This window comes from Rhinolophus sinicus, linkage group LG05 (assembly GCF_036562045.2).
Source record: "Rhinolophus sinicus isolate RSC01 linkage group LG05, ASM3656204v1, whole genome shotgun sequence".
NCBI classification, from domain to species: Eukaryota; Metazoa; Chordata; class Mammalia; order Chiroptera; family Rhinolophidae; genus Rhinolophus; species Rhinolophus sinicus.
The window spans coordinates 108,282,353-108,298,704 of NC_133755.1; the positions used below are offsets into that span (position 1 = coordinate 108,282,353).

The 16,352-nt window shown below is 34.7% G+C and overlaps 1 protein-coding gene across 5 annotated transcripts in view; it reads left to right on the forward strand.

The window, feature by feature from the left end:
• The window catches only part of ADGRB3 (adhesion G protein-coupled receptor B3), a 681,550-nt gene that overhangs the window by 526,788 nt on the left and 138,410 nt on the right, over positions 1–16,352 (forward strand). For all 5 annotated transcript variants that reach the window (XM_074333154.1, XM_074333156.1, XM_074333155.1 and 2 more), the window contains 3 exons: positions 2,753–2,879; positions 4,503–4,606; positions 8,174–8,276. In XM_074333154.1, coding sequence (XP_074189255.1) covers positions 2,753–2,879; positions 4,503–4,606; positions 8,174–8,276 — 334 coding nt within the window. The remainder of the gene's footprint in view (positions 1–2,752; positions 2,880–4,502; positions 4,607–8,173; positions 8,277–16,352) is intronic.

A 16,352-nucleotide genomic window follows, 5' to 3' on the forward strand; every position in this document is an offset into this window, starting at 1 on the left:
GAAAATACAGTGGACATGTATTATAGGTTTTATAATAATAGTTACATGTACGTATGCTAATGATTTAAACACTAATTTATAAGAGTTTTATATAGTTTTAAAACATCAAGAGATTTTATGAAGCAGTATTAAATGTAGTATCAGAATGGCATCACATGTCATATTACTCAACTCTCGGGAGTGACCAAATGTAGAAATTACCCCTCACCTTTTAAGATCCTCTCTCCTATTCATCTACAAATTCTGGTGTTCTATCAGATGCATTATCCAATGCATTATTTTATTTCTTGTTTTAAACTGTAAAGAGCACATTATGCTATATTCAGTCATTCATGTTATTATCCAATGGATAATAATATCATAAATTTAACTAAGGGATAATAATTACAAAGAAAGTTAAGAACAGAGGTTATGTAGCCTCAAAAAAGCTGTATCTGAAAAGGAGAGTGTGATTAGAAACATTTCATGCTGTAGGGAGTGAAAGACTAAATAAAACATGGAGACCAGTGTCGTTTACTTCCCAATTTTGCCTGGGGCTGGGTCAGGTCAGCAATGCAATCAGTGTACAAAGTAAAGTAAATTGACCTACTTTTCTAAAGATGTCAAAATGTACATGATCTTTAGAGTCTAGCAATATTATGTTGAACAGACTGTATAACTGACAGCCAAAGTTTAGTGATGCTAACATTTTCTTGAGTAAACAAACTTTCATTACTTGGATATATATAACTTTGTCTTATATGAGGTCTATTTATAGTAAAGTTTTTTTTCATCGTTAAGGCTTTGAATGAGTTTACTGGTCATAACCACATAATGTAAAAGTGTAAGTACTGGACTCCATCTTAAAAGCACAGATACTGCATTACAGTAAAGCTGTCATCCAGGATGAATAATGCAGATTTTATGTTTTAAAACATGGCAGATTGTCTTAAATGTATCTTTCTTCTTTAAACTTTAATCAGTTGAGATAAATGTTTTTCATTTGGCCTTAACTGTTTGTCACAAGAAGACAAGAGCTAGACAGCTAATGAAATAAATTGAAGTGCTGCTATGGTTAGGTAGAATTGGAATTTAATACTGTTGCAGTTGGTTGAAGGAATAATTGATATATTATTTTTAATTTGGTATGGTTGCATGACATCACAAGAAGGAAAGGAGACCTATCAAATTCTGAATATGCTAATACTAGAAGTATTTGGGTGAACTTCAGTATAGTTTTTATGTAGCTCTCCCCAAATACAGTGTATTCCTTCTTAAAAGAAGTTGTAATTAAGAGTATTTTGAGTTATGAATATTAATATCAAATCATGAATATTAAAAAGATATTACTTTCAGATACCAAAAAGAGAGCATATGAATTTTATTCTGTAGCTCAACTTGGAAGTCCAACTGTCACAAAGAAATCTGTCTCATTGAAATCTCTCAGAAATAGATTGCATGCCTTTTTAACCCAGTAGCTTTAGGCGTTCAGAGACGAAGTAGGTGAAATCAAAAGCACCCTATCAAAATTAACATCAAGCCACGTGTTATCTTCTTTGGGTTTCAGAGTAATTTTAACTCAGATAGTAACTTGGTTTAAAATTTAAACACACACATACACACAGGTTTGCTAGTTGGAGAGTTTCCATGCCTGGGGGAGGGGAGGTGATAATTGGCGCAGTCAGTATACAACACATGTAATGATAATAAAGTTGATTGGTTAAACTAGATAGCTTACTTTTTTTTTTCTTTTCTGCCTCTTCCTGTAGTGTAGTTTAGCCAGGGGGTGGAAGAATTCTCCCCCATCCTTCCTCCCTGCTAAGAAGGTGTAGGTTGACACCATTTTATTGTTCTGCTGGGGTGAAAAATAAACCATATCCTTGAGGATTTTGAATGGCTACACTGAAGAGAAAATTGAAGTAGGCCCTCTTTCCCCCTGCCCACCAGACTTTGGGGTAGGGTTAGTCTTATAAATGTTCTAGCGGAGTTGGGGTTAGCTTAATGTTTCTACCCCAGGGCAGAGAGGCGGGACAGGGGAAGAAATGTCAAGGGCTTCAGAGGCATGTTGGGTTGAGTAAAATGTGGAGTGGAAAGCTTATCTGAAACCCACCCCTCCCCTGGATACCAGGCACAAGCAATGAGAATCGGAAGCAGCTGATGCCGCTGCTGCTGTTTCCCGTTTCCAGGGTGAAATTTTCACAGCAGCTAATTTTAAAGGGAGGAAAAATCCCTAACCGGCAGCAGAGAAGATCCTATCAACCCAACCCAAGCTATGTAACCTTTTAGGCAGGCTTTTCAGAGAAATCCGCATTTTAAAAGCAAGCATTCACAATCCAAAAATACGGGACGGGAATCAGAGCTGGTATGAAAATATGAAAAGCCTCTCTACACTCTGAGTGTTTGAAACGATCCGATGAGCATAGGAAGTGGCTGCCAGCGCTCTGGCGGCTCCTCGTGCTGCCGCCGCCGCCGCTGTTCCTCGCAGAGGGCTGGACAGAGCTAGTCCCGGTTTCAGCACCCACAGCGCTGGACAGCTCTCTGCACGCCGCACCACCGCCTGCTTGCTTTTTCCAAACACTCTCGCTTTGCATTACTGGAGATGCATCTAAATTACATCCTGTTCAACAACAAGTAGATTTTTTTTTTTCCTGTACGGGAATTACAGTAGACAATTCTCATAATTAAACTGCATTTTCTTCTTTACGGATTTGGCTGTCAGGCGTATTTATCCCGATCTCCCCCTTCCCCCCTTTACCCCCCTCCCCCCTTGCAGGAACGAGTCTTTGGGAACGTGGTCCACCCAGGGATGTAAAACTGTGCTTACCGATGCATCCCATACGAAATGCTTATGTGATCGTCTCTCTACCTTCGCCATTTTGGCTCAGCAACCTAGAGAAATAGTAAGTAACAAAGGGAAAACACGGCTTTAATGCAAAGGCAGGGACAATGTGGCGAGTGTTTCTCCAGGGAACTGCATTTTAATGGGGAAATGGAAAATGTTGCAGGGTGGCAAAATTGGGTTCGTCTCCTCCTTAGCTACAGTAGCATGGTGAAATGAATTGTAGTTGGTGTGCTATAAGTAAATTCTACTGAATTGTATGTCTTCTAACTTGAAATTTCTGCAGTATAGTTTTGAGGGTATGCTCCAATCATATTGCTAATATGCTGCAAACTTTCAAATAAAAATAATTGCCAACTTATCCTGTATTTTATAACTGGAAAGCTGTTCTGGGGAATTTGTGAGGATACTGTTGGTAGTAGAATGAAGACCCCAGACACTACAGCCAAACACATTGCATATCTGCATTGGATATTTTCAGCACAGGTTTTCTGGGGGTGTCCTTGGATATTTATTTTTAAAAAATCATATGAAGTTCTCATGAAAGAATGAACTGTCAAAAACTGTAAAATCATTCCTTAAAAGTATATAGGTTTGTAAAACTAGTTTCTGAAATAGACAACTGTATAAACTGTCTAAAGAAATTTAATATTCTCATCAAATGTATTTTTAAAAATTATTTCAAAAACTGAAATACTGAAAAATAATTAAGATAACTGTGATTTTCTGTCCAAATTTGGCCTAAATATGGATCACTCTTCTTACTTATTTTGATAACCAAGAGAATACCTAACATAATTTAATGTGCTTATCTAAGGTATGGAACACAGTTGATCTTAAAGTGTATTTCTTCAGACTTCCAATATTAAAAAAATGAAAAACAACAGATTTTATTAGTTATTTTCATGTTAGTGTCTCAGGAAAGAAACCTCTCATATCATGACTGCTTGTACTCTTTATATATGTTTTAAAAGATTTAAGACTTATTTTTCAAGGTCATGTATTTAGGGACTAATACTGGCATTGTGGAAATTATCTATACATATTTTGTTCATAGAAAAAAAATCACAAAATATATTCTAAAGTCTTGAAATTTGATTTTCTTCTATATCCTCAGAGGCCAAGCAGGTGAAATTAAATGAGAGAATACTTAGAACAAAGTTGTCAAAAGTCAGAAAGTTTGAAAATTTTTCAATATCTAGGTACCAGATTCGGGTCACATAATGAGTTGTAAATGGGAGGATCAAAGTAAATTTTACCAAAAAAAAAAAAAGAAAAAAACTCTACAAAAACATATTGTGAAATAACTCAACTGTAGTTAGTTAAAGCAGATGTTTCCAATTTTAGCTAGGGAAAATTGAACATGTGAATGTTTACCAAGTTGTAGTTTTAATTATTTATTTTAGAGAGCCGTAAGTGGCTAATATAATCAAGTATTTAAAACTGTAAGGCCTTTATTACTTTGCAGTGGAAGGGGGGGGAGCTAGACTTAGTGATTTTAGAGGTTGAGAATATGTGAACAGAGTGGTAACTGAGTAATTATCTGGTAACTATAACAACTATCTGGGCTATTTTTGAATGTTAGGATAGTTTTGCTGAGTTTAAAAGTTATTTTAATTTAAAAATTCTCTCTCTCTCTCTCTTTTTTTTTTTTTTTTTTTCGTTTCCTTTGTTTAATTTACAGATCATGGAGTCCTCTGGTACACCTTCAGTTACCCTAATAGTAGGCAGTGGACTTTCTTGCTTGGCCTTGATCACTCTAGCAGTTGTCTATGCAGCATTATGGAGGTAAGTAGTCAATTAATATACGTGAAATGGAATGCTCTGTTTTTCAGAGTTAAATCAGGGAATATGACAACCATTATTATATCTCCTTCTTAATTGACTGGAAGAAGTATTTTTAGAATCATTATAATTGCTGTCATTGAACTATAATAAATGAGCTCAATAATAATAATAATAATAAATAAGTGTTTACCTAATTTTCTTGCCTATATTTGCCTGTTACAAGAAAATAAAACACCTGCACACTTTTCTTTCCAGTTCAAATGATGGTAACCATGCTTATCCCCAAGCATGGTACTCTTATACCCCAAGTTCAGTCTAAGTGTGGTTTCTATTTATCCCAATTGCTATTGAACTTGACAGTTGAATTGGTACTAACTAATTTCTCTGTTACAGAAATATGGTGTCTAAATTCTTAAGTTTTAAACATGCTTTCAGTATGTCCCAGACAATAAGTAAAATCTTCTATAATATTAATGCACTAACATAATACCACAATGCTCTAGAAAAGAACTTTGGTTGAATGTTTTGACCAAGTAAGATTTTGACAAATTGATTAAAAGATGTCAGAAAAATACATAAACAAGGGTGATTGAAAAAAAATGTGTACACTATTTAAAATTGCACCTGCTTGGTATTATGAAAATTTAGTGTTTCTAATTGATTGGTTTTTATTCTATTAATAAAATTGACTTGGGATGTTTATTATGTCTACTCATATATATAACCAGTCAATAACCAAATGTTAAACATTTTTATATCCATTTTGATTATTAAAAAATATTCTAAGAGCAGTTAACTATATTATTAAATAGATAATTCTGTATTATTTCCTTAAAAATTATAATATTAAAATCGCAAAAGTAGCCAATCTAGGATTTTACTTATATTTTACTAAAGATAAAAACCAATTTAGGTGAAAAATTAATTAAGACAGTAAAATTGTCATGTTTATAATAAAATAAAATATGTATACATTCTTGGTCCATTGGCACAGATGTATAATAGAGGTTCTACCTTCCTGTGAAGGAGTTACCTGGTAGTGAAACATTAACAAAGTGAGACAATCTGATAAAATATGACCTATCCCAAGAAATGAAGGAAATGCTTGGTCTAGGCATGGTGTAGTAGACAATAGAATCCAGGGTTCAGGGCTCAGTCAAGCAGGCATCATTCTGGTAGTGCAAGAACAAGATAGATAAAGGGTGGGAAGAGGACAACTTTCTCTTCCACAGTTTCCTGAATGTCACTTCTCAGAAAATGAGGCAATGTTTAAGGGCCTGGATACCAGGTAATCATAATAGCATCATAGCCCATACTCACTGAAGTATTTAGAACTAGGTTTCTATTTCTCAGCCCTTAGAGTTTAGGCACCAGTTTCACCTTCTCTTCACCCATCAGTACATATAGCTAACACTAGCACAAACAATGTCAGTATAAATGATATAAAAAAATTTGTAAAAGTACAGGATTAATTAGTCCATAATAAAGTTTTCTTCAATCTAGAAAATCCAGTAAAATCACTAATTGCAAGTTTCCTAAGAATTACCAAGACATCTGAAAGGATCGTTCAAAACTTGACATGAGACCAAGAAGTACAGAAGAGAGTACCTAGAAACAACATAAATTTGGATTCCTAGCAGTTTGTTTTTATTTTCTAAAGATTTATAAAATATATGACTATCAGAATTATTTTATATATAATATACTATTTTTAAATTTGTTGGTGTTCCATGTAGTTCATTACAAATGTTCATCAAAAAATTAATACACTAAGTTATGGTCTCTTTATCTATAGATATCTTCTGTGGACAGATTATTACATCAAATTGCAGCAGGGCATGTCATTTTAATTCATGCATTCAGATGATTCATTCACAAATTTTGTCTAAAACATCAAACACATTTACGAAAAGTACTGAAAGTTGAAATACTTTATAGTAATTTTTAAGGCAATAATGTAACTCGTTATTAAGGAAAATGGAAACATCTACAGTCTTCAGAGTGGTCAGTCTGGGCCTTTTATTACCATGATTTTCCTATTTACAGGGCAAATGATATCACTGAAATCCTTTTAATAATGTCATCTATGTGCTGGAGCTGTCATGGAAGCCATTAACATCATATAAAGGGTCACTTTTGTGTAGCCCTTAAACTTTTTATGTTGCATCTCCCAGACACACACACACACACACACACACACACACACACACACACAGAGTAAACCATAATGTTTGATTATGTTTTCAGCATCCCAGTATGTGGTTTATTATATTTTTAGATACTATTGAAGCAACGATAGTGTTAAGTAACTCTTGAGACCATTTTGTAGTGAAAATCAACCTAGGTTAGTCCCATTTGGGTTCATTTTGTGAAGAAAGGAAATTTCTTTTATAATTAAAAAAATGCTTTTTATATTTTATTGTTACTTCTGTTTTGTTTTGGTTTCTCTTCTGAAATATTTGATGGAATGTGGGGCTTTTGCCTAAATATTTTTCAAAGACAAAGAGAAAGAACTTTGGTAGATTTTACGTTCCAAAGAGTACCTCTAGATCTGTGGCTCCCCCATTTCACACTGCACAGGAAAGCCCACACCTGCTGTGGAAAGTGATTCCATGTCCTAATACAAATTGAACAGTTTCAAACACACAGCAAGTACAAGTGTATCTTTTTGTTGCTGTCACTAAGTGATTTACTATGGGGTACAAACAAAATAGCTGTTACCTTTTCAAGGTAAACAGCTGGTAGAACATTTGATTCTGAGCAGTTTTCTCCAAGGCTTACATTTTTGATGCACTTAAAAATTATATAACAGCTTGTATAAACACTTCTTCATAATGGTTAAATATGGCAGACACCAAGTAATTTTCTAGCCTAATGACAAATTATTATTTGTGGATTGTATTAGTTTTTAAAGATAAGGATTCATTTTATTTATTTATTTATTTATCTATTTATTTATTTATTTGTTTGTTTGTTTTTTGGAACAGTTATTCAAGAAAAATAAAATATAAAGAGTAGCAGCCTGAGTATATAAAAATACTTGAGTGGATGAAATGGTGAATGAAAGTATTCATAGTTTCATAAAAGTAATGGCATCTTTTTAGTAAATTAGCGATATTTCAGAATCTGTGGTTTTCATTTTTGATTCTCAGAGTTTCTATTGGTTGATTTCTTTGATAATATTTAACATGTTATATACATACATATATGCAAAGATAATTATACTGATTAATATATTTACAATAAATTTTATACTTTTAGTAAAAAAAAATATATACTGATAACAGGTGTACAACTTAGGTCCTGTCGGAAATACCATGTTGTCCCCACTGATGTCTAAAGAATAAATAAAATTCTAAAGGACTCTGGGACATGTCATGTCACTACAATTGGGTCTCTAAGAATAATCTTTATTGTTTAAAAACCTGTTTTCCATGTTTTTCTCTCTTGTAAAGTTTGTATTTTATTGTTTCTCTTTCAATATGAATTCCAGCAGTTTGCATAATATAGAATTCTTGATCTTTCTGTTGAATTTTAAAGTTGGACACTCTTTCTCTCTCTGGCTAGGTACATACGGTCTGAGAGGTCCATAATTTTAATTAACTTCTGCCTGTCTATCATCTCATCCAACATCCTCATACTGGTTGGACAGACTCAGACACATAATAAGGTATGACTGATGATTATTCTGATTCTCTGTGTGTTTATGGTTTGACGTAAAGTTGCTTATTGATAATCTAAACATTTGTTCTAGTTAAAATAGAGAACTTTTGACAAAATTGTTTTAAAAGAAAATTATTTTATTGGTTTCTGATTAACAGTATTGACTCTTCCTGACTGGGTATACATTTCCATGGCTTAATTTCTTGGGATTGAGAGGTTGTTTACAATAGTAAAAATATATGTTTGTTAAACATTATATCAAAGCTGTATGAGTTCAAAGCCTTGGAACGTCAAAAGCACAAATTTTGATTCATTATCCTTATTGTAATAGGATTGCTTGTGTTTTTGTCCAATTGATTACATACTTATTCCTAAAAGTCAAGTATAATTGCTAACAAGTGCAATATACATCTTGAAAATCCTGCCCCCCAAAAAACATTGTTTATAGGCAATAATCAAAGAAAATATTAAGTGAAAGCTCTGTTTTATGCCTTTCAAAAAGTTTTACTTAACCAAAAACATTTTGATACTTAACCAACATTACAATTCTTTAACTGCATAGTAATTTTCAGCAGAATGTAAAACTATAGGCCCTATTTCTATGAATTGACTTGAGATGAATGACCGTGGTTTGTTCCAGAAATGACTGTCAGCTCTCTTTACTAAACTACCCTGAAATACATTCCAAGAAACCTGTAATAGCCATCTTAAATTAACTTATCCCTACCTCAAAGGAATTCTGGTAAACACTGCTTTAATAACATGTGTTGATCAATCCGGGCCTCTTTTTTTCTCAACTTGTTAAAATTTTCAAGTACTAAAGCCAATAATTGAACTTTTTTCCCACAAGCTGTCATTTAAAAACAAATCAAATGTACTTTCAGTAGGTTATTTTGATATATTAGATATTTGTAGGACATATATCAATGTCAAGGATTATGGATAGTTTATTTTGCTAACCTACACTCCTAAGACTGCTGATTCCCACCCAAAGAATCTGATTTTGGATCTGGATTGGGCCTAGGAAACGCTCAGGTGATTCCGATTTCTTCTTGAGTCATGTTGCATTAAGCCAGGGGAAGAATCCAATGGAGATGTCACTAACCCCGAAGGACCAAACAAAAATAATAACTCAAGAATGGCCCTGGAGAAGTAAAAAGTACTTTCATATATTTGAATGTTTTGTTTTTTTCTCATTTCTTTTGGGTGTCTTGTTTTCTTAGAAATTGAATAAAAAGCATTCAAATCTGTTAACAGCCTGTTATAGGACAAATCATATCAGGTCCATGTTATGACTATTTAACATAAATTTTAAAAAAGAAATACATGGGGAAAAAACAGGAAGGAGAAAGACCAAAGGTGAGGGAGATGCCAATGGGAATTAGGAGGAAAAAAAATGTGCAAAATAACCAGCAGAGGAAAAATTGAGGCTAAATACTGGGACTGAAAGGAGGAAGTGAGGGGGAAAGAAGGAGAGTTGAAGGAGAGAAAATGTAACTGTAGGCCCTAAGAAATTAGGAAATTTCTCTTCCCCTTTTGGCTGTTCACTTGGGCAGGGCTTCAGATCCCTTAGAAATGCTTCTTTATTTGTTAATACCTATTCATAATTCTTCAACTGTTTATCCTCGAACCTCCTCCACCCAGAAAGGAGAGCTTCTCTCTGAAGTAGGAATTATTTACTGGGTCTGGGACCTAGAAAAACAATCAAGTTAGGAGGGTTAGCTGGAGGCCATAGTTTAGTTTCTTTTTATGCCAAAGCCTCCCTTCCTGTCATTGTTTTCCCTCCAAACACTCTTGAGTTATGCCCCCTCTTTAGAATATGGAAAGCTGCATGGTTTTCTGTGGAAAATAGGCTTTTAAAACTGTTTCATGTTAAGTGGTCAAGTTTTTACAAGTTCTGAGCCAAATGGTGAAACAGAATTTTCCACAATGTTTGCTACATATTGCAGTGTTTATTGTCTAAATTATTATTGTCCAATAGAAATATAATGTAAGCCACAAATGCAAGCCACATATGTAATTATATTTTAGTAGTCACATTAATAAAGAGAAACAAATGAAATTAATTTTAATAGTACAGCAGGCCCTTGAATAACATCATTCTGTTCAACGTTATTTCTTTATAACATTGATGAGATGCCATAGGAACTTAATTCTTGTTTATATCAATTAGCCTATGGTAAAATGTGTTTCTTTATATCCTATTTTGTTTTCCTTCAAGTCGTACAACCTATTGACAACGTTAAGTGAGGACTTACTGCATGTTATATTTAACACATATCCAAAAGATGACCATTTTAATATATATTTACTGTTTTTAAATGTTAATACAATATTTTACAATATTTTTTGTCTTAAGAATCTGCGTTTATTTTTTACTTATAGTACATCTCCGTTCAGACTAGCTCCATTTCAAATGCTCAGTGGCTACCCACTGCCAGTTAAAACCATATTGTATAGGTCTACATGGTAATAACATTCAGACATTAAAATGGTCTCAAGAAATTACATTCTTCTTGCATGTTTTGGCTTTCCCAGGTTTCTAATGTCCCTATTTTTCATGAAAATGTCTTTTTGATATCTGCAAACATTAGGAATGTCAAAGGCAAGATAAGAAAAGTCTAGTTTTATTTTTAATTTCTGATTATCAAGAATGGCTGGTATGGGCTTAGTTTAAAAAAAAATATGAATAAACAAAGTTTAGTGTCATTTGGATTCTCCCCACGTAATCAGCTACTATTAGATTTTACCTGGTTTTGGGACCATAGCGGTTCTGGTCCAGATAGACTATGTTAATTTTTGCTGCTACAGTTATTGATGCAGGTGGGAAGGAGCAGGTGGTGATGCTAGTGGTGATAAAGAAAATGAGAAATTATTGGTTTTCTTTTATTCTATGTTAATTTTGCTTTACTGCCTAATTAGGTGATCTTGCAAGCCTAGGGCAATTCACTATAGAGGGACTAGGTACAAAAAATGTAAAACACTGGGATTTTATTCCTAGTCATTCTCAACAATATCAAGTTTCCAGAGGGAATAATCATATATTTGATTATGATATGTGTGCTGAATTGAGTTCAATTTACCCTACTTCATTTTATATGTGAAATAGCATTATGCGAAAAGCTATGCCTGCTTTACTGTATTTAGGATTAATGAATTCTGAAAAAAAAAATTACAAATGAGACATCTGTATTTTTCTGTGTACATTCCAGGAAAGTGTTTTAAAAATGTAAACTATTGATCGGTGCCTACAGTATATTATGTAGGTTGTGTTAGGACCCCGTTGCTGCTGTGGGCATTTTGTAATTGATCAGATTCCTATATTTGAGGTCCCTGGTAAGTTTTGATTGATGCTTCAGTATTCTTCACTTGGAAAAATAGAAGCATCTGAGAGACTTCTTGATCAACAAGTTATTTGGTATTGCCTCTGAGAGTTGTCATCGCTAGTCTGTGTGAAAACTGGCATTTGGTGCTGATGTCCAGAAGAGTTTTGAAGTGTCATACTGGGATCTTTCTCTGAATAGCTTGTTGAAATATAATTGACTCCGTTATCTCACTACTGAGTATCTCTGCTTTCTTTTGAGTTGGGATAGAAACAAGCTGAAATAATCTATTGTTAAATATATGATGTATTCAAATCTTTAAACTACAGATTCAATTGCTGGCAGCAAAAGAATCAAATGCAATTTCTTATATGCCTTCTTAAAATGCAGTTATAAAATTTAATTACAACTCACTTCATTATATTTCAAGCTTTCTCATCAAGCTTTGCCCTTTGATCTTTGTGCATTCATAATTTCAACCAAGATGTTCATATACCACTCAAATATTGTTTATTTGTAAAAAATTTCCATTGTAGCTTGAAGTAGGAATGTTTTTTGTTGAGCCAGGTAGTACTGTTTTGCAGAAAGCAAAGATTATTTTGAAAATAGACATATTCAGAGACTAGTTTCCTTAATCTCAAAAATATATATCTGCTACTTTCTAAAAGATTTCCAGATGATATATTAAAGGTTTCATAGCATTCTGTTTAACTGATGGAAGCCAAATTTGGCAAAACTCATGTAGTTTTGTTATTTGTTTGTTGGTTAAATAATCATGGCCACCCAAGAAGTTTGAAATACTGAATAGATAGCTTCATTACCAGGTTATAAAGAAAGCAAGTCAAGTCCACATTCTATCACAGTCAGATATTTGTTAGATCGACACTTATTAGCAAATCAGGAGCAAAACCTGTTCTGTAAGTACAATGAGATCCTAGGTCTTTCTTGTTTTAGATACTGTGACCATACTTTATATGCAACATTCAGGTGAGGTGAACACTCTAGAAGCAGGCTTCTGTGCCCTTCTGTCAGCGTCATTCAGTCAGACATCCTCCTAATCCAATGTCTTGACACACAGACTTTGAGCATAAAGCTGTGGGCCCATCTCTAAGAGGTGCAGGATACAAGTTTCATATAGTCCATTCAGGAGTAAGATGTGTTTAACTATATTAGCTAATTTACATAGCCTCAATGCCTTTATTTTCAAAGAGAACTCATTAATACATTCACCATAATGATTAACCAAACACTAGTTCATCAGTAAATACCAACCTTTGGTATTCAGTTTGATAATAAGTAAAGTGTTGATTGTGGATGGATTTACCTAGATCAAAAGGACTTGGCAGTTGCCATTTCTGAAGTATGGCCCTTTCAAATATAATGCCAGCTGACCACCCTGTTCTGCCCATTCCGGGACAACTAGAAGTAAAGGTTAAATGACCCAGCACATATATAGCATCATAATGACGACACTCAGTGTTACAAAATAAGACATCATAAAAAAACATCCTAAAACTTAAACATTTTGAAAATAATACTCAAATATGAGAGGACAAATTTGGACACTAACTTTAGTCCCACAGACCTAGCAAAAGTCCTCAGTTTTGCATCAAGGGAAGCTTCCTGAATTATTTCACATGGGCAAATATTTCCTTAGGACTATTTTAGAGAAATTTCTCATGATTATTTATGTATGGACCGTTGAATTACATAAAGGGCTGTGTCTTTTCATTCAGTCATGCAAAAAATACAAACTTCCCTGTGTTGGAGCACTTTTTTAAAAGTCACATACTCTACAAATTTTCTTACTTCATTTTGTGCTTATTTACCCTTTATTAAGTGTTATGTTTTTGTTCTGTAGTTTGTACAGAGATAATTAGTAAATGTGGGCCAAACTAGAAGACTATGGTTATTCTAGTGGAAGATGTTTTTGTGTTGCCAGAATTGTTATTTAAAACTAAAATCTTGAATTTGAATACCTCGAATCAGGTGACACACTCTCTAATTCACCTATTTACCCTGTGACTTTCTTTTGCCAGAGACCCAGATTCTTCACATGTTACTTACATGCCTGGCCTCTGAATGTATCTATTTGTTCAAGTTCTGAGAAGGAATATTTGAATATATGTTTTCAGCTACTCCTTCTGTTCCTCCTCATACCCTATGACCCAGCCTGCCCCTCTTCTTGAGATTCAGTGGTCTTCATGCTTCCCTGGAGACATTCATCTCTCAGGTGGTGATGGTTAGGAGCAGGCATTTTAAACGAGATAGAGCACCTACATCTGCCACTTCCTTGTTGTATGATCTTGAGCTTGATACTCAGTCTCTCTAAACCTCAGCCTCTTCTTAGTATCCTTCTTACAGTGTTGTTGTCAAGCTGTCATGAGGTAACACCTTTGAAGCACTTGGTAAGCATTCCTTAAACAGTAGCTGTGATTATCACCATAATGATAATGATGACCCCCACATGTACATCTGATTCTATACTTCTCTTCTGAACTTCAGATTTCCTCATGTCCAGTTTTCTGCCTGCCACTGAGCTCACCATTCATGTCCCTGCCCCACACTCGAACATACTCTATAAAAATTGAATGTATATTTTCTGTAGTCTCCAACCCAGATACATCAGCTAGAACTCTGAGAGTTATCCTTGAGGCCTCCTTCTCCCTCATGTAGTAAATCTAATAAGTCATCCACCTGTGCCAGTTGTACCCTCACATATTTCTCAAATCCAGCCATTTGCCTCTTTCAGGTATTAATAATTATATTCACTAGTCTACCACTCCCAGCATCTTTAAACCCATTCTCTACCTTGTAGTCCAAGTGATGGAGTTAAAATTCCAATCTGACCCCTCCACTTCCCTGTGCAAACGTGTACTGTTTTCTCACCTCCTACAGAAGTGATTTTTCAAACTGTGCTCAGACACAAGCAGTGAAACATGTTTTATTTATCTATTGAGGTTTCTTTTCATTGATTTGCTTGCATTAGTATGTTGGGGCTTAATAGTAAATTTTATTGAGAAAGAGTTGTGTAGTTTATAAAACTTGAGAAGCCTTGAACATGACCTGAGCTGACCTCTTCATTCTCCTTCTGTTTTACTGATGTATATTCATCACACCAGCAACGTCAAACTGCTTACAGTTCATCAAAATCATTCTGTAGCTTGTTCCTTGCTACCTTTCAGCCTATAGCACTGTTTTTCTCCTCTACCCCACCTGATTGCTCAGACATCTTCATCCGTCTCTTGTTCATTCTCTGACAATCTGCTCAGTCCTCTCGTCCTGTGGGAAGCCTTCCTTTTTCCTCCACTCTCAGGTACACCAGCTCTGGGGCGCCATGATTCCCAGCGCATACCTATAATCTTGTATCATTACCTGTTTTCAACCAGACCATGAACTTCTTAAAGCAGGGCTAGGTTACAGTCATCGTTAAATTTACTGCCAACATACAGTCTCAGTACAGTAACTATATAATAAATATTTATTGACTGATTGAGTAAATGCATTTATTTAAGTTCATCCTTTAGGCTTATACCAATGGAGCTAATAGCTGTAGTTAGTTTTATAAGGATTAGTGTCCCTAGCTCTAGATAAAACGTAAGCCAATATGGTGATAAAGACTATTTTCCTGAGGCTTGTTTTAAGCTGTGATTGATGACATACTTTAAGATGAACCAGTCCCTCATTTTTAGTTAAAGAGACTCTGAAACCTAGCAAATGTGGCACTCCTTCTACAGGGACGTAGTCGAACACAAGTCTCGGGCCTATGCTGTAGTTGCTTCGGAGAGTGTCAGATCTACTTTGACTACCTTCTGTTCATTTATCCTCAGGTGTTTGTCCAGAAGTGTCCTCTAGGCAATGTAAAGGGATGCTGTGATTTGAGCAATTCTTAGTTTCCATCCCTGCCCCACAACCTTTTAGATCTGGCCTCCATGATTTCTCAGCTGGACTTGCATAACATCCTTCTAACTTTGGTCTGATCATTCAGTCTTTGTTTGCATTAGCCCATCCTTCATATTATCGTGCAAAAGATTTTAAATGTGAGGAAAAAGTAAACAACTGTTTATGGCATTCCCTGTTTCCAACTCTTCAATGAGTCTGTAGGGCTCATGAGATTAACTGCATTTTCTGAACGTCACCCACATTCAGGTTGTCCCTCGTATTTAAGTTGACTTTGTGGAAAATAAAAATGGCACTCCTAGGTAGATGAGTTATAAAAGTACTCCTCTCTCTCTCCAGGCTAAGGTAGCCTCTGGAGGACTTCTGGCCTCCCATTTCTGCTCCATCCTGGAGGCCATGTCTCTGTGCTTTCCAGGATACCCCATGTGCAACAGAACCCCCCTTGACTCTATGACTTTGTACTTGTTTTTACTTTGATAAACTCCTACCACCTATTAGGAGTTGGTTTATACAAATAATCTTAGTGAAGTCCTTCAACACTCCTTTCTGCTTCCATAGCATGTGGTATATACCTCTGTTATTAGCACCAATCACATTATTCTATTACTATTCATTTACTGACCAACTTTGCCCACTGTACTCTGATTCTCAAGGGTGATGTTTTCTCTTGTTTCTAGAGTTTAAAACCACTAATATTAGTACTTCTTTTATACCTGGTATGAAATCAATAAATGTTGAATGAATGCATGAATGAAGCTGTAGTTTTATCTATTAAATGAGGGATAATATTACAGGAGTATAACCACTTCTACTTTGGGGGACTATTTGAATAATTGCAATGTATGTCAATTTTTGTTGTT